Source organism: Poecilia latipinna, unplaced genomic scaffold (assembly GCF_001443285.1).
Source record: "Poecilia latipinna isolate Pla-1442-1.1 unplaced genomic scaffold, P_latipinna-1.0 Scaffold3121, whole genome shotgun sequence".
Classification (NCBI taxonomy): domain Eukaryota; kingdom Metazoa; phylum Chordata; class Actinopteri; order Cyprinodontiformes; family Poeciliidae; genus Poecilia; species Poecilia latipinna.
This window is the reverse complement of record NW_015115737.1, coordinates 19,684-37,002: the sequence shown is the minus strand read 5'-3', so window position 1 is coordinate 37,002 and position 17,319 is coordinate 19,684. Positions and strand designations below refer to the sequence as shown.

Sequence of the window (17,319 nt, the reverse complement as noted above, 5' to 3'; positions counted from 1 at the left end):
CGGGTAACTGTTGTGCTGTTCGTGGCTGTTCTCTAATAATCAGACCACATTTAGTTTGTGGCTGCAGCAAGTTCAAGATAAGCCACCTCTGCATCCGAAGCAACTGAGTCAGTGAAGTAGCTACATATGATAGTGCGACGTCGCCATCCCTCCCCGCAATAGCTGTGGGTTGCGGTAAACCGATACTGTCACATTTAAGCTGTGATAGCCTAAAAGCCCGGACGAAAGCCGGATAGCGTTAGAGTAACGTAAACAAATGGCAGTTCCGGCTTGCGGTGGATGTCGTGCCCATAATTCACACAAAGCATCATGGGACATAGGAATGAGGTGGATACCAACATGATAATTAGCATAAGCTAGCTCTAAGGCACTGAAACAACCCTGCTGTTTCCCTCTGTGTGTCACAATGAGAAGATTGTTCTTCATATCTGTGGATTCTTTCAGGATTCGATTTTCAATTTCACTGGTTTGTTCATCGGGTCCCTCCAATTTTTCTGAAGTTTCTAAAGCGGTTCTGGTTCTGGGAACTCGATTGGTCATTAACTGGTTGGCCTTCTGTCTGTGGTGCAGGAGCCGTTATTCTGCTGGGTCGGACCAACATGTTTCGCTTCAACCATCCGAAGGAAGCGGCCAAGCTCAGGGAGAAAAGGAAGGTGAGTTCAGCTGCGGTCAGGGCGTTTGGGCTGACGTTCAGGTGAGGTTCAGCTGACGTTCAGCTGACGTTCAGCTGAGGTTCAGCTGAGGTTCAGCTGACGTTCAGCTGAGGTTCAGCTGAGGTTCAGCTGAGGTTCAGCTGACGTTCAGCTGAGGTTCAGCTGACGTTCAGCTGAGGTTCAGGATGGTTCTGTAGAACCTGTTCTGTCCCCTCAGAGCGGCCTCCTGTCCTCGTTCAGCCTGTCCATGACAGACCTGTCCAAGTCCTGTGAGAACCTGTCCACCGTGATGCTCTACAACCCGGGGTGAGTCCGACCATCAGAACCTCACATCCTGCTGTGGTTCTGGTTCTGAGAATCTCACATTTATTTGTTGATCAGTACCTGAAGCTCCCGTACCGAGACGTTTCCTCCCTGATGGAGCCGACAGAATCACAGCGGCACCAGGAATTAATTTTTCTGCCATTTGGTGAAACTTTTAAAATTTTGTAGATGAATTTCAACCAGAGCGACTCGTTTCAGATGTTGACATTGATTCTGGTGCAGAGAATGAAACCAAATGTTGCATCAGATCAATGCAGGTGTTTAATCCGGTCCTGTTCGGGTTCTGGACAGGTTCTGCACTCTGCCATCCAGGTCTGCAGACCCGACCAGCAGACCTCCTCCATAAGAACCAAAACCAGTCAGAGGGCTATCTACTGGTGTTTTACTGGAAAGTTGAGTGGAAGGAAAAAGTGCAGAAGTGACAGGAAACACAAATGTTTCCAGTCGAAGGTTTTAAGCAGCCTGGAAAACAATTTTAACTTCAGCCTGCTTCCTTTAACTGAACCAGATGAACTGATTCCTTTAGCTGAAGAACCAGATGAACTGATTCCTTTAGCTGAAGAACCAGATGAACTGATTCCTTTAGCTGAAGGTTTTGGGTAGAAAGTAAACATGTAAAACAAGTTTTCTACTTTTTTTCCCGGTTTTCCTGATATTTCTTCATCTTCCTGGTTTCCTTCTGTTTGCCTCAGTCTTGGTTTTATTTCTTGTTTCGTGTTGATTTGAAGCGATTTTTAGCATTTTGTCTTTGAATTTAGTCATTTTTCGGAGAATAGAAACGGTTCAGTTTTGACTCGACACCACAGAAGAAGAACTGTTATGATTATTGGTTATTGATCTGAGCTGACTGGATGTGGACCAGGACTAACTATGTCCCTGTCCCATTGACAGTCTCTTCACTCAGAAGGGCCCCGTCTTCCTCAGGTAGTCGTCCACTTCCTGTCTAACTGTCCCGCCCGTCCACCTGTCTGTCTGCCATCAGCTTGCTGCTCCTGTCCTCACTGTCCAGCACCAGACCCTCTGTTGTCCCTGGAGTTTCACCTCCAGCTTGTTTTATTTGCCGCCTCCGTCCTCTCGGCCCGTCACGTCCTCTGGTGTCCCTCAGAAGACGTCCAGGATGCTAACGGTATGCTAACAGATGCTAACAGTGTTTGTCAACCACAGGCTGGAGTTCGAGAGGCAGCAGAGAGAAGAGCTGGAGAAGCTGGAGATGAAGAGGTAAACCGGGGCTGTCCTCCCAACGATAGCCAGGCTGTCACTTAGCGTGTCACTTAGCGTGTCACTTAGCGTGTCACTTAGCGTGTCACTTAGCGTGTCACTTATGTGTCCGCTAATGTGTCTGCCGGCACGGCTGCTAGAGGCAGATGCTGCAACATAATCATAATCTCACATTTTATTGTTGTCAAAGCTCAAATTACTTTTTTAACTGAGTTATAAATGTGGATGTCGGAGCGTTTTGATTGGCTGCTGTTCCCCGTGAGCCCGCCTCTCTCTGCTGATGAAACCGGAAGCATTTTGTCTGGAAGTGGAAAGGATCCCAGCTGGGAGCCCTGAGGCGTTCCTCTGACCTGAGTGAAGTCGCCCCCCCACCTTCTTCAAATCAGACAAAATTGGTGTCAAACGTTTGTGCTTGTTGACCTCTATAAACTACTGTTAATATCTTTAAAAAGATAGCAGTATAAACGAAAATTTTTGCTGCACAAACCAGCACAAACGTAGTCGAGTTGACACCAATTTTGTTTGATTTCATAAAAGTGGGGGGCTGGTTGACCTTTTGACCTTTACACTTTCATTAATATCTTCAAAGCCAAAGCAGCACAAACGTAGCACAAACATTTGAAACCAATTTTGTCTGATTTGAAGAAGGTGGGGGGCCAACGTCACCCAGGTGTTCCACCGGGACCGGCCTGGAATTTTATCCTTATTGTATTCTTAATTTCACAGATCAATGAGATCTATGGGTCACTAACATTGCAGAAACACTTAATGATGCAAATTCTAAAACGTACAGCTACAGGAAATAGAAGCAAAACTTAAACTGCCGAAAATGGCAAAAACATCAAATGTGTAACTCTGTAACTTGCTCCACTGAACAGAAATCCTCCAGGCCACTAGGGGGAGCACATAGTCTGTTCCATTGTAGAAGACATGAAGGATAACAAACCTTTTCTTCCTCCAACTTCCTTCTGAATACCTGTCTTTACTGAGGTTCTGGTTGCAGACGACTCGGTCGGCTCCCCCTGGTGGTCTGGAGGAACAACGTTTGTGGAGCCAGTTTGCAGCGTTTTATTTCTGCTTCTGTTTTCTGCGGTTGCAGCATTTTTCTGTTGCCTTTACCGTTTTGTCGGCTGCCTGTCAGACCAAAGTCTGGGCGGAATGACCTGCGGTGTTAAACGTCCAGTTCCTCTGTTTGTGTTTCTGCAGGAGGCTGATCAAGGAGATGGAGGAGAAGCAGCTGAGTGAGAAGGCGGAACTGGAGCGCCTCCAGCAGGAGGTGGAGAGTCAGCGCAAGGAGTCACAGGAGGTGCAGCAGCGCATCCTGCGGCAGGAGGAGAGCCTGCGCCGCCGCAGCCAGGACATCGAGAGCCGCCTGCGGGACTTCTTGGCCGAGAAGGAGCGCTTTGAGGAGGAGCGGCGCTCCGAGATCCAGGAGGTGGCGCTGCAGCGCAGGAAGCTGGAGCAGCAGGAGGAGCTGGAGCAGCAGGAGGAGCAGGAGGAGCAGGAGGAGCAGGAGGTGGCGGAGCAGATGGAGATCTGCCGCGAGCTGCAGCGGCTGCAGAGGGAGCGCGAGGATCAGCAGGCGCGCCTGGAGGCAGAGCGGCGGAGACTGGAGGAGCAGGAGCGGGAGCAGCTGAGTCTGGTCGCCCGGCTGGAGGAGCAGCTGCGGGAGGCGCAGGAGGCGGCAGCGGTGCTGCTGGCCAGAGAAGATTCGCGGCGCCTGGAGGAGGAGCGGCGTGTGCTGGCGGAGATCAGGGAGGCCCTGCTTCGCGCCAAGGAGGCCGCCGAGCGCACGGACGGCGAGGACGCCGCAAAGGAGGCGCGCTCCGTCCAGAAGCAGTACTTGGCCTTCAAGGAGGCACAGGTGGACGAGCTGCGGCGGCTGCAGGAGGTGCTGCAGCAGCAGAGGGAGCTGCTGCAGCAGGAGGTGACAGCAGAGAGGAGCACGCTGCAGCAGCTCACGCACAGTCTGAGGGAGCGCCAGCAGAGGGCGCTGGAGGATGGCGGCGGCCAGGAGGAGACGCTGCTGCGTCAGGCACAGCACCGCCTGCACTTCAAGGAGCGGCAGCTGGCCAACATGGCCGCCGGCGTGCTACCGGCGCTTGTGGAGGAGCAGCAGAGGGCGCAGGAGGTGCTGCGGCGCGGTGCGGCGCCGGCCGGCCTGGACAACACGCTGTTCCAGGTGGAGAAGGAGCTGGAGGAGACGCAGGACAAGCTGCACCTGCACTGGCACGGCGCGCAGCAGCTGCAGCAGCTGCAGGAGAGCTGCGAGTTCACGGCCAACGTGGCGCGGCAGGAGGAGAAGGTCCGGCGCAAGGAGAGGGAGATCCTGGCCTGGAGGGAGGCGCAGCAGCGGGAGGCGCTGGAGCAGGCCGTGGCCCGGCTGGAGCGCCGCCACGCCGCCCTGAGGCCCGACCGGCGCCGCGCCCAGCCGGACTGCCACAGGTCCGCTTCTGGTTCTGGTTGTTCTGGCCGACCCGGCCGGTCCAACCCAAACTCAGAACTCCGGTTCTGTTCTGCAGGGTGGAGCAGGAGATCCAGGAGCTGCGGCGGCGCATCAGCGAGAGTGAGAACCAGAACCGGGCCCAGTCGGTCGGTACCGAGGAGAAGATGGGTCACAGCAGCTCTCCGGTCGGACACAGGCAGAGTCTGAACCCGCTGCTGCCGCTGTCCGAGGACAGGTAGGGTCCGGTTCTGGTTCCAGTTATGGGTCCGGTTCCGGTCCGGCTCTAAGGCTCTGATGCTCCAGCAGGATCAACGCCTACATCGAGGAAGAAGTGCAGCGCCGGCTGAGGAAGATGAACCTCCTGAACGGCGGCGGCGTGGATCTGTCCGTGTCCTGCGACTCTCTCTGGGTACGACCTTTGACCCCAGACCTCTGAGTCGGGTCCAGCCTGCAGTTCTGTAGAGTTCTGTCAGGTGTAGCTTGTTTGTCAGAATTGAAGTTCAGCTGTTCGACTCTGCAGGACGAGGAGGAAGTTAGCGACTGTAGCTCTGTTAGGCTAACAGACGAGGTAAGACCAGGAGCCCTGACCTTGACCTTGACCCCTGCATGACCCTCATAATGATGATGGTTTCCTGGATGCATTTTGTCCAGCTTGTTCTTGGACCTGCTCCTTTCTCCTCTGAAATAAACGTTAATCTAGTAAATCCATCTGGTTGTTGATCTGATGGGAAACTCGACTTAGTTTTATTTTATGATGCTGTTAATTTAAATTTTTGTTTTCAGGAAGAGGAAAAACTGCAGAACATAAATCCACGAAGACTGAAGTATGAGGTGAGACTTAAGATTATGAGTTATTGGTTATTTATGCTGCATGGAAACGGCATGATGCCAATTCATCATGAAGTTCATTTTTCTCGTCAGCTGACTTCGCTAATTATTTGTATTAGGAGAGAGGCGCCGTCACACTGGGTGTGAGAGCAGAACTTTATTTATGTGCAGTTGACATTCAAAGCTGTTTTTAGCACCGGTTGTTAAGATGGACTAGAAACCTGCCCAGGTTGACCCCTATCCAGTCAAAATGGCTGCCGTGGCATCTTTCTCTGTAGCAGCTTCTACACTGAAGAGTGTTGAGGTCCGGTTCGGTCTGCTGCTCTGTTCTGGTTAAAATCGTCTGCTGAAGTGATTGTGGGGTCAGCGGTCAGGCCGATCCGGCTCTCTGGGTTGGAGCAGTACCTCCAGACCCTGCTGGATGAGTCCGGAATCAGAACTGGACCCGGATCAGGGAGATCCGGCTGGCTAATCAGGATCTGCAGGGTTGGAACAGGAGCGTTATGAAAACCTTCACAGGAAATCCAGATTTTCCATCTTTAAAATCCAAAAATGTGATTATTGGCCAGCGCTAGGTGAGGTGCAGCCAGCTGGAGGCTTCACGCTACAGTGGCCAGTCTGCTGTATGAATAGTTTTGAGTCTGTATGAAAGTCCAGTTTGGGTTGGAAACTTTTGCTCTGCTGTGGGAAAAGAATCATTAGATAATCAAATTATCTTCATGCCTATAGGAAACAGATTAAAACTTCAACCCAAATTATTTTAAATCATCCTTTGTCTAAAATAATTGTGTTCACTTTGCATGTCAACCTCTTGACGCTTCACTTTAAATCTCTCGTTTCTCACCTGGTGGTTGGACTGTAATTCTGATTGGTGGATCATGGACTTCGGTTTAATTCACTCACTTTTACCAGCCTTCTTGGCGATGTAGTCACGGACTTCCCCCTTGTGCTCACAGAACGCCTGCTGGTCTAACCTCCTGGCTCCTCCGGGCTTTGAGGCAAACTCGCTCCCCGACGTCCAGAACGTGTTTGAAGAACCAAAGGCTGAACTCCTGGAGCCTCAGAGAGAAAAACGGCTGGAGTCCTCTGATAAACTCCTCATTGAAAAAGATCTAGACAAGGAAAAATGGTGGGAAGGAGAAGTAAACATTCTTGCAAGGAAGGAGTTCCAAGCTGTATGTGGACCTGATTGTTGCTACAAAGCGACCAACCAACTGAGTGGAACCAACTACATGACCAGTGATGGTTATTATATCCTCTCTGATTATGAGGATCTGGAGAAAATGTTGAACAAAACATTTTATTCCCACTCTGAGAAAACTGTCGATCAGACGTTTGAAGACCCAGAACTTTCAAAGCTTCAGATTAGCCCCAAACAAGATTCACAAGAAGAGGTCAACGGTTCAATGAAGCTGGAAGTAGAGGATTTATCGGCCCATCTGTACCACCAATTGGAGGATCTCAAAAATGTCAAGAACCAAGGCCAGAATGTTCTCATTCATGCAGCACAGGAGTTTGATCTTTTAAAACCGCAAAGATCTGGCGAGGAGTTAATCGAGTCTGAGCAAGTTTGGAAAGCCGACGCTAACGAAGAGATGAAACAAGAAGTGGAGAAGCTCCTGGACTCTGAGAGCCGTGTTTCAGAGGATATCGACGTGCAAAATCAGGTCGAAGAAGAGTTGGAACCTTCCGATTCTCACGTCTCTGACGATGATTTCATCAACTCAGGACAGGACTCGAAACATCACGTCTACCAACCGATGAAACAAGAGATGTTGGATAGCAAGAACAATGCTTTAGACCAGCTTGAAAATGTCAAGAATGGAGCTGATGAAACAGAGAGAGCAGATAAGCCAGAACTGTTAAAGCTTCAAAGCTCTGGCAGCGAGTTTAACATCTCTGAGCAAGATCCAGCAGACGCCGCCAATGGTACAGCTAAGAAGGAGGAGTCAGACAATGGGAACAACTTCCTGGAGAACCTTGAAAATGTCAAAAATCAAAGGTTAAACCTGGAAGGCGATGAAGAGTTGGAACAAGACAAAGAGGCATCGGCAGAGCAGGAACTGACCAACAGGAGCTACATTTGGGATTATGTTTCTAAAGTCAGGAGCCAAACGCTGCACCCGTGGACGACCAGAGAGTCTGAGCTGCTCAAGTGGCTGAGTTCTGGTCGAGACTATATCAGCTCCAAGCAAAACACGAGGTCAGTCAGTGATGAAACAGAAGGAGACAGAGGTGATGCTGCAGGAAGGGTGTCAACTGCAAGGAGCTTTGTCTGGAACTATGTCACTAAAGTTAGGAACCAAACACTGAACCCATGGAGACTGGAAGAACCTGAGCAACCATCTGATCTACCCAACTCTAGCAAAGAGTCCATTAAGTCTGGTGGCAGCGAAATGGCTCAAGAAAAAGATGAAGCTCCAGAAAGGGTATCCTCCACCCGGAATAACGTTTGGGATTATGTTGCAAAGGTTAGGAATCAGACCCTTCACCCCTGGAGGTCAGATGGGCCTGAGAGTCAGGATTTCCATGCCATCAGTGGTCTGAACGGACAAGAGGAAAATGAAAAACCAGTGAACATGACGACCAGTAAGTCGAACCTTTGGGACTATGTTACAAAAGTCAAGAACCAAGCCTTGTACCCGTGGAGAGCAGAGGAAGCAGAACTTCCCAGCGGTCAACCAACAACGTCACAGAGCTCAGAAAAAGGTTCCAGCCAAGATCCAAGTGAGACAAACAGGAGCCACGTTTTAGGATACTTCACAGGAAAACTTTCAGATGTTTTCAAAGATGCAGAGAGACGAATTCAGGGCACAAGAGATTTAATCCGAAATGTGGGAGTCGACGATATGAAGTATGCCGTCTCTCAATACGTCACCATGAGGTCCAGAGATTTTCCACTGATCCAGACACCAAAACATCCCTCTGTTCTGGAAAACAAAGTCTCCTTGGTGGACCTGTCCAGTACTGCTCAAGGGTTTGGTTTGAATGCCATGTCAACGTGGCCGAAGGGCTCTGTGTCCTCGATCAGAAATGCCGGTCCAGAGGACTGCCGCCCGGAGGAGTTTTATCAGAATCTAATTGAGTTGCCACCAGTTCTGGCACAGCTTCGTAGTCTCTCATCCCAGCAGATCATTGACAGAACTGAATCACTGTCTCCTCAAAGACCAGGTAGGAGGATCCTGAGCATCTTCTGGCTCAGAGCGGCCAGCTTTGACCAACCCAGTCCAGAACCAGCCTGCCTCCTTCTGTCAGAACTGGACCTGACGGTAGTTTCAGCTAGCCAGGTTGCATCGGACACCCTCGGTCTCTTCCATCACTTTGACCTTATGGAGATCCGGGAGGTCCAGATCAGTTTGGCAGGGCAGCATGTCCGCCTGATCGGATCCAGTGAGGACTTGGTTCTGGCGGTCTTCACTCACAACCAGGAGCTCACACAGGACTTCTGCAAGGCGGTGCTGAAGGCTCGCTGTCCGGAGACGTTCTCTGAGGTGATGGAGAGTCACCCGCTGCTGTCGCAGGACCTCATGGCTATGTCTCTGGATTGGACCTCCCGGGTTCCTGACATCGTCTCAGACATCGGTCTGAACCTCACTTCCAGGTTCAAGCGGGTCCTAGCGGACCTGCTCTACATCGTCCATGGGAACATGGACGGCCCCAGCAAACCTTCCCTGGCGGACATTCGTCCTCTGCTCTACAGCAGCGTCAGGGTGATGAGCTGCGGCCGGCTGCACCAGGACTCTCTGTTCCAGTTTCTTCTGACCGACACCCACGTTGCTCTCCTGCGGGAGGACGGAGTGTTTCACCCGGCGCCGCGGGGCTCCAGCTGGGTTCCCGTCCAGCCGCAGTTCCAGGGACTGAAGCTGCGGCGGCGTTCAGACATCCGGTGTCTGCTGGTCAGGAGGAACAAAGCCTGCTTCAACGTCGACGTCGTCTTCACAAATCACAATCAACAAACTCCGAAACGGAAGGCGGAGCCAAAGCGGCGCTCCGCCCACGTTCCCTCCTGCGGCGGTCGGAGTGAATCCTGGAAGTTAAGTTTCGGCTGCTCTGCAGAAGCTCAGATCCTCATCAACCATCTGTGCATCTGAAGATGGAGCCAGCAGAGCTCGTCTGCAGCACCGACTGAAACATCAGACCTAAAACAAGAAATTTTAAATGTTTTAAACTTTTTAGTAACTTATTGAAATCACAAAGACTGAATTTAAATCTGCAATAAAGAGAATCTGCTGCTGACTGAAGATGAAAGTTTGATTACAAAGGGGGAATGATGATGTCACTTCACAGTTTTTATTAATTCACAGCCAAATACATGAACGTTGAATTTTGCACAGCGTGTTTGCAATAGTTTTGAAACTAAATAAAGATTCCATCCGTTTTAACGATGGTTGTCTGAGCGTTTCTTAGATCTCATCGTTTTTTCCCAGATTGTTCCGGTCGATGGTTTACTGTCTGCTCCTCTTTCCGTCTGTTTCCCGCCTGGTTTTGGTGATTTGTTGCGCAGCATCTGATGTCGCGCCCGGCCGGGACGCGCTGCGCCGCCAAGGAGCCGGTCAGGGTGAGCATCCCGCGCTACGTCCTGCGCGGCCAGGGCAAGGACGAACACTTCGAGTTCGAGGTCAAGGTGAGTCCGCTCGGCTCAGGTACGTTTACATCCATTTCTGCAGGTCGCCACGGAGCAAAACGACACATTTGAATTATAACAGAAAGACGGCTTTCTGAGGGAGCCGAGGACGAGCTGAACCAGTAAAACCAGTATGAAACCAGCAGATTCACAAGGTATATAACAATAAAATCATGTTTCCATATCTCTGATTTTATTGCCGTTGGTTTTATGGCAGCAGAAACCTGCCGTGTTTGGTTTGTTCTGCGGTTTTTCAGTTTCAAAATGCAGCAAAGAAAAAATAATCTGGTGGGTTTTTGTTTAAGTTTTAAAACTAGATAAATACAATAAACGATTGCAAAAATAGTTTCACTTTTCTAGATAATGTGTTTCTCCATCGGGACGTTTGGACCTGAACTCGTTTTCACAAAAACTTCTCCACTTATGAAAACCACCATGAATTAATTTTAAATTTAGAAAGCTAAAGCAAAAATTAAACTGTTTATTTTTAATAAAATTTTACATTTAGGCTTTTAGTTTTTGTGAGTTTTGTTTTGAAACCAGAAGGAACCGAACAGAGATTCACGTCCGAGTCCGATTTTAATCAAAGTTTATAATCAGTCTCTGGGAGGCGCTGAGGGTTCTGCTGGGCCCGGTTCTGCTGGGCCCGGTTCCCCAGCAGTGATGAAGAGCTGCTCTGTCTTCATCAGGTCTCGGTGATGGACGACAGCTGGACCGTGTTCAGACGCTACAGCCGCTTCAGAGAAATGCACAGGAGCCTAAAGTCCAAATATCCGGAGGTGAGCCGCCAGAACCTGACCCGTTGGTTCTGGTTCTGATGAAACTGTTGTTCAGAACCGGGCCTGATCGTGGTTCTGGTTCTGTTCTGATGGCCTTTGTTTTCCAGCTGGCGGCGCTGGAGTTTCCTCCGAAGAAGCTGTTTGGGAACCGGGACGAGCGGATGGTATCGGAGCGCCGCAGCCACCTGGAGGTACGACGGATCGGTAGGAACCGGACCGGCAACCGGAACCGGGCCTACAGGTCCTCTCATAGTGTTTTTTTAAAAACTTTATTAAACATGCATCCTAAGATTCCCATGGATTGTTTAGATCCTCCAGATGTGATGCGGTAAAAGATGTTTACTCTGTACCCAGAATGCATTGCTGTAGGTCTACAGTACATAAAATGTCCTGCTGCTTTTTGACGGAAGTCGAACCGCAACAGTTAGAAAAACTTGATGACTGTAAAACTGAGAAAAACAAAGTGAACAGGAAGAAGTGCAGTGGCAGCTCTGATCCTGTAGGGGGCGACAGACTGCAGACTGACATGCTGACATATGGTTAGCTAACATGGTTAGCTGCTTAGCGCTTTAGCATTAGCTTCTGCTAAATACTGTGTTGGTATAACATCTTAGCATTAGCTTATTCTAATTATCAACCCTGGCATAGCGATTAGCTCTTAGTGTTAGCAGAGCTAATGTTTCTGATAAGTGCTTTAGGATTTTGGTGGTTCTGATGACCCGTCTGCCTGTCTCCCCAGCGGTACCTAAGGAACCTGTTCCGGGTCATGCTGTCCTGCTCCGGTTCTCCTCTCAGACCCGATGAGGACGGAGTTTTCCGCCTGTCAAAGTTCAACATCTGTGAGTTTTCTCCGTTCTTCAAGAAGGGCGTCTTCGAGTCCAGCAGCCACGGAACCAGCTGAGACAGAACCAGCCACAGAGGTCTGGACCTTCCTGTTTATGTGGTTCTGGTGGTTCTCCTGTTTGGTCTTGCAGGACGAGTCGATCCGGTCTGGACGACAGAAGCTTAAGTTCGGCTCAGACCACAGAACCCGCCCAGTTCTGGTTCTGGTTCCTTCAGCTGCTCAGGACAGAACAGAACCCAAGTTCTGGATCCGAAGGGTTGTGGAGAAGATCTGTAGCTTCTCTGTAGAAACAAAGCTTCCTGTTTGCTGCTATAAATCAATAAATTATGAGCCAATAAAACCGGATCAGAACCGACGGCAGGTTGGACCAAAATGTTCCTTTCTGCTGGAAAGCCGACGATAAAACTGGAAATAATTTAAATGTAAAAATGTCTGAAATATACAAAATAAATCTGATTCAATGAAATCTGAAAATCTTCATTTTCTCATTTTTCTTGCAGCGTTTTGATTTGTCGGCCATTAGTAAGGGGCGGGGCTAGCCCTAACAGCTGGCCAATCAGATGTGAGATCAGTTTATTTCATGATGACTTAAACACAGGAAGTTCTAGGGAGGGGGCGGGGCCTAACCAGCAGTGGTTGGATTTGTTGGGGCGATCGAGGCGCAGCGGTGAGAAAGCTGTTGACGATGTCAGCAGCAGTGGCAGCATCAGGTTTCTGGTTCCGAATTGATCCGAGTTCAGCAGAAAAACATGAACAGTCGGATCCATTCTGGTCACCAGCGGTCCAGTCCGGGTTCCTCTAGAACCGGCTTGGCTGGTCTGGTGGGAGAGCGGAGCGGTGGCACAACGGCGACCTCCACGTCATCCTGCAGGGGGTGCAGCAGCTGCAGGAAGACATGCAGGACGTCAGTGGCTGCAGGACAGGAAGCGGGAAGCTGCAGGTACACTGACCTGGGCGCCCTGGTCCAGGTCCAGCTGCAGAGCCTCCATGGCGGTCCGTTTGGACTCCAGGATCTCCTGGAAACAGGTTTCAGAGTCAGAAAATCCCAGAAGAACCGAGGTCACTCCTTCACTTCCTGAAAGCTGCTAGTTAGCATCAGATCCTGGAATTAGGCCATTCTGCTAGCTTATGTAGCAACATGCTAACTAGCTTCTAGCTACGTTAGCTTAAAGTTTTACTACATGATTTCAGAGGAGTTTCTCAAGTATTATGAACCTGGTGGCGACTGTGATGTCATCAGTTCAGTTGCTAAGCTAACACTCTGTAATGTCATCAGTTCAGTTGTTAAGCTAACACTCTGATGTCATCAGTTCAGTTGCTAAGCTAACACTCTGTGATGTCATCAGTTCAGTTGCTAAGCTAACGAACTCCTGGCTGCTGTGCCTCCAACATTCCAGAGAAACCAGAATGATGAGTTTAGTGTGGAGGATGAAGATTCCTCTTCTCCCAGACCTTCTCCTCTCCTGCAGGGCGGATTCTAACTTTGTGTTCACAGGAAGCTGAAGAAGCGCTGCTGCCGTGTTTGGAGGCTGCAGACAGGAAGTACTGAGAGTAGAAATACTTCAACGTGTTTTTGCTCCAGACGGTTGTTCAGCTGACTGAACAACTGTCTGGTTTCCCTTCAGGATGAATCAGCTGTTCCTGAGTTAAACTCCTCCCGGTGTTTCTGCTCCTGATCAGAACCTGTGGAGAGGTTCTGGTGCCGCCCAGCGGAGCGGCCCCCCGGCCTCTTACCTGCAGCTTGTTGGCGGCGTTGCTGCGCGCCGTGGGCTCCACGCTGCAGACGGACAGCGCGGCGCTCAGCTGCGCCTCCTTCTTCTCCAGAGTCTGGCTCAGCGCCTCCAGCTTCCTCTGCAGCAGGATCTTCTTCAGGCCGCTCCTCTGCTGGACGTCCAGGATGCTCTGCGTCTGCCTCCTCAGCAGCTCGTCACGCTCCTCCTGCATCTGCCGGGAACACCTGGAGGGGTCAGCGGGGAGGAGGAGGAAGGAGGAGCAGGGAGGAAGGGGTTTACCTTCTGGAAGGCCTGCAGCAGCAGCTCGTGTTCCACCGTCAGGTCTCTGAGCTCCTGATCAACCAGCTTCTGCTGAGCTCGGTACTCCTGCTCACACACCATCATCATCATCACCATCAGCGCTGAGCAGCTTCCAGGTGTTGGCTCCGCCCCCTTACCTCCATCCTCTGCTTGGAGTGCTGGTGCTCCTGTAGCCGTCTGTGCAGCTCCGGAAGCTTCTGCTGGACCTCCTGCAGCGTCGTCTTCAGACGCTGGTTCTCCTGCTGAGCTGCTGAGATCTTCTTCTCCCACCGCAGCTTCTGGTTCTGCAGCTTCTTCAGCTCGCCCTGGTACAGAGAGGGAGGGCTCAGGGGATCCAGTGGGATCTACTCCAGATTACCCAGAGGGATCTACTCCAGATTACCCAGAGGGATCTACTCCAGGACTTCCTGCTTACCTTCCACCTGTCCAGCTCCTCCTGCTGGTTCCTCTGAATTTGGGAGAAGTATTCCTCTCCTTTGCGTAGGACTCTGTGATGTTCCTCCATCAGCGCCTCCATGCGGCTCTTCATCCGCTGCTCCACCTCGCTGACAGCTGCGCGGCGCTTCCTGTCCTCCGCCTGCATCAGGGAGTGCGCCCTCTGGAGGAAACTCATCTCCAGCTCTGGGGAGGAAGCAGCCGACCGGCGGCATGAAGCAGGACAGAGGGGGAGGAAGGACAGTGAGGAAGAGGAGCTCACCATGGATCTGCCGCTCGTACTCGTTACCGAGCCTCATCAGCTCCGCCTGGTGCTTCTGAGGAGGAAGAGGAGGGTGAGACAAAGAGGAAGAGGAGATGAAAAGCGTTGGGTGGTCTCCTCACCAGCTGCAGCTCCTTGGCGGCGCCGTGCTCTTGGATCGTCTTCTGCTCGCCAGCCGCCTGCAGATCCCGGAGCTGCCGCTGCAGATCCAGCTCCGACCCGCCGTTACGGTTCCGGAGCAGCGAGGAAGAGGAGACGGCATCCGTCTTCATCTCACAGACTGCGTTGTGCTGCTCAGACAGGACGTGCTTCAGCTTCTGCTTGTAGACCTGAAAACCCGACACAGATTAAGGATCTGGACCGAGAGGCGGGGTCAGAAGTCACGCTCTGTAAGAGCTCACCGTTATCTCCACACGGTGGCGCTCCGCGGCCTCGTCCCTCTGCCGGACGCCGTCCCTCAGCTCCGCCTCCGCCTCCTCCAGCCGCCGCCGGGAGATTTCCCACAGGCCGCGGATCTTATCGCGCTCCAGCTGGAAGTAGCTCCGCTCCTCGCGCTCCCGGTCCAGCTCCTCCCGCAGCCGCACCACATGCTCTTCCAGCTGCAGGGGGACAATCCATCAGCCGGACCGCGCCGAACCGGACCGGCCGCTGGTCCACCCTAGAACCACTGAAAACATGTTTAATCCCTGCTTGAAGGCTATTTTAATCTGTCAAACGGGCCTCATCAGAACCAGATGAACCTGAATCCTAACAGAACTTTTTTGTTCTGTGTTGACTTACACGCGCTGACAGAGAGCCCTTTAAATCCACAGTCAGGTGCCGGTCTGCTATGTCTCCTGACTTCATTCTCCTCAGGTTTGATAAATATTTTATCAATCATACTTACCAATAATATCACTTCTCATTCAAACATATTTATAAACATATAAATGTCACTTTATATAAATATAAAGTACAAATGTATTCTTTCTTTATTTATGTATTATTTATTTATGTATTAAATGTAATCAAAATTATCATAACATAAACACTGAATGAGGGATCCATCCATTTTCTGTGCACCCTTGTCCCTTGGTGGGGTCGGGAGGGGTGCTGGTGCCGGGCAAGAGGCGGGGTCACCTGGACGGGTCACCAGTCTGTCGCAGGGCAACACAGAGACAGACAGGACACACAACCATGCACACACACTCACACCTAGGTGGAAATTAGAGACCAATTAACCTGACAGTCATGTTTTTGGACTGTGGGAGGAAGTGGAGAACCAGAGAGAACCCAGCACCCACAGGGAGAACATGGAGACTCCATGCAGAAAGACCCCAGGTAGGGAATCGAACCTAGAACCTTCTTGCTGCAAGGCATCAGTGCTACTTACTGCGCCACTGTGCAGCCCCGCATTTGTAATATGTTGCCTAAATTATGGTGAAAATGATGTGGATTTAAGTAAAATCTGATGTACAAACTGAAATCGGCAGTAGCAGAGAGACATCAGCTCCGTTACTCTGAGGTTTAAACAGCGGCAGTAAATTAAAGTCAGAAAAGCGATCGCCTTTCTGACCAATCAGGTGTTTAGATTTTAGTTGTAATTCCTCCTGTTCTCCAGCAGATGGCGCTGCGCGCGCTTTCAGGGTAAATCCACAGTTCGGTGATTCGATCCCCGGTTCCTCCTCTCTAACATGAACCTGTTCCATGTTGGTTCCGACAGGTTGAATCGGTCCAGATTGGTCAGAACCGGACTGAAGTGTTTTTTATTCTGTTACACAGATTAACTAAAGAGTGAATAAACCACCAGTTAGTCTCGCTAGCATCAACCAGCGGGTCCCACCTGGTCCTTGGACATCTCCTCCGTGGACAGAGCGTCCACCACCGCGGAGGGCTTCCCTTTCCCGGACTTCTTGTTTCTGTTCTTCGGCGGCTGGAGGTGGGAAACCCGGAGACATCCACACCGTTAGAGCTGCTGATGCTAAGCTAACATGCTAACAACTTTAAACCACACCGTGATGCTGATATCTGCCAAGTTATTGATGGAAAATAAATATTTCCTCACCATCTTATTTCACCGATCGGCTCCACAGCAGCAGCAGATTTAAACCCCGCAGGTTTTAGGAACGCGAAGCGAACCGCAGATCTGCGGGAATAGCAACATGAGGCGCTGCCATGGCAACGCGATCACGTGACAAAGTTTCAGGTTACCCCCACCCCCCCGTCTAAATTTCCCCTTCAAAATTAAATGAAACTAAAACAATATATTTAAAAGTCATATCGCCAAATATCACTTTATGCGAAAAGACAGAAATCAAACGTCCGTGAAATTTAATATATTTAATCTGACGTCATGTTTACCTTAACTTCATAAATGTAGACATTCCTGACTGAAAACAAAATGTAAAATTAATAACTTTATATATCTATATATATTTATATATCTATCGTTAGATGGGACAGATTATAAAATACGGACTCAGCTCGAATAAAAAAACTGCTAATTTAAAATGTCAAAATCAAACCATTTTTTATTTATTGAGATACTTATTTATTATTTTACTTGCCTTGCGGAGTTGCTATTTTTAGAATTTCGTTGTGCTTTCTTCATTCACAATGACAATAAAAGGAAAGTTTTTTTTATATATATATTTTGTAGGTTTGAAATGGAAAAAATGACAACTGAGAATGAAATCATTTTCTGCAATCCTGTGGAAACATCAGGAATCAGATTTTTAATTGTTTTATATTTCATTATATTAACTTTTAACTCAGGTTGTAATGAAACATTGTTTCATAAGCACCAATAAATAATCAGATTATTAAGTTTTTAAATTAGTAATTTGAACATTTTTTGTTAAAACGTTTATTTTAAAATACCAGGAAACAAAGAC

At 49.8% G+C, this 17,319-nt stretch overlaps 3 protein-coding genes across 3 annotated transcripts in view; 2 read left to right on the top strand and 1 right to left on the bottom strand.

The window, feature by feature from the left end:
- kif16ba (kinesin family member 16Ba) overlaps positions 1-9,851 on the top strand; it is a gene marked incomplete at its 5' end in the record, with an annotated part of 31,666 nt that extends 21,815 nt beyond the window's left edge. Inside the window, 10 exons of the mRNA XM_015022863.1 lie at positions 571-653; positions 871-959; positions 1,869-1,901; positions 2,142-2,195; positions 3,402-4,640; positions 4,718-4,876; positions 4,948-5,050; positions 5,162-5,209; positions 5,425-5,472; positions 6,426-9,851. Of these exons, the coding sequence (XP_014878349.1) occupies positions 571-653; positions 871-959; positions 1,869-1,901; positions 2,142-2,195; positions 3,402-4,640; positions 4,718-4,876; positions 4,948-5,050; positions 5,162-5,209; positions 5,425-5,472; positions 6,426-9,560 (4,991 nt within the window). The remainder of the gene's footprint in view (positions 1-570; positions 654-870; positions 960-1,868; positions 1,902-2,141; positions 2,196-3,401; positions 4,641-4,717; positions 4,877-4,947; positions 5,051-5,161; positions 5,210-5,424; positions 5,473-6,425) is intronic.
- A 10-nt stretch (positions 9,852-9,861) lies between these two features.
- On the top strand, positions 9,862-12,177 carry LOC106940200 (kinesin-like protein KIF16B). Its single transcript, XM_015022868.1, has 4 exons — positions 9,862-10,093; positions 10,783-10,872; positions 10,980-11,063; positions 11,612-12,177. The coding sequence occupies exons 1-4, from the start codon at positions 9,980-9,982 to the stop codon at positions 11,771-11,773; spliced, it is 450 nt and encodes a 149-aa protein (XP_014878354.1). The 5' UTR covers positions 9,862-9,979; the 3' UTR covers positions 11,774-12,177.
- Positions 12,178-12,210: 33 nt separating this feature from the next.
- drc4 (dynein regulatory complex subunit 4) lies at positions 12,211-16,639 on the bottom strand. The gene is made up of 11 exons (XM_015022866.1): positions 16,491-16,639; positions 16,269-16,358; positions 14,848-15,045; positions 14,569-14,775; positions 14,447-14,501; positions 14,165-14,370; positions 13,887-14,054; positions 13,729-13,815; positions 13,451-13,660; positions 12,667-12,732; positions 12,211-12,599 (listed from the first exon to the last, which is right to left on the bottom strand). The coding sequence occupies exons 1-11, from the start codon at positions 16,491-16,493 to the stop codon at positions 12,489-12,491; spliced, it is 1,401 nt and encodes a 466-aa protein (XP_014878352.1). The 5' UTR covers positions 16,494-16,639; the 3' UTR covers positions 12,211-12,488.
- Positions 16,640-17,319: the final 680 nt, after the last annotated feature.

Coding starts and splice junctions, on each gene's coding strand:
- LOC106940200 (XM_015022868.1), top strand. CDS start 9,980: ATGTCGCGCCCGGCCGGGACGCGCTGCGCCGCCAAGGAGCCGGTCAGG. Junction 10,873..10,979: donor TAAAGTCCAAATATCCGGAG/GTGAGCCGCCAG, acceptor TTTGTTTTCCAG/CTGGCGGCGCTGGAGTTTCC. Junction 11,064..11,611: donor AGCGCCGCAGCCACCTGGAG/GTACGACGGATC, acceptor CTGTCTCCCCAG/CGGTACCTAAGGAACCTGTT.
- drc4 (XM_015022866.1), bottom strand. Junction 15,046..16,268: donor AGGAGATGTCCAAGGACCAG/GTGGGACCCGCT, acceptor GTCCCCCTGCAG/CTGGAAGAGCATGTGGTGCG. Junction 12,600..12,666: donor ACCTGGACCAGGGCGCCCAG/GTCAGTGTACCT, acceptor GTCTTCCTGCAG/CTGCTGCACCCCCTGCAGGA.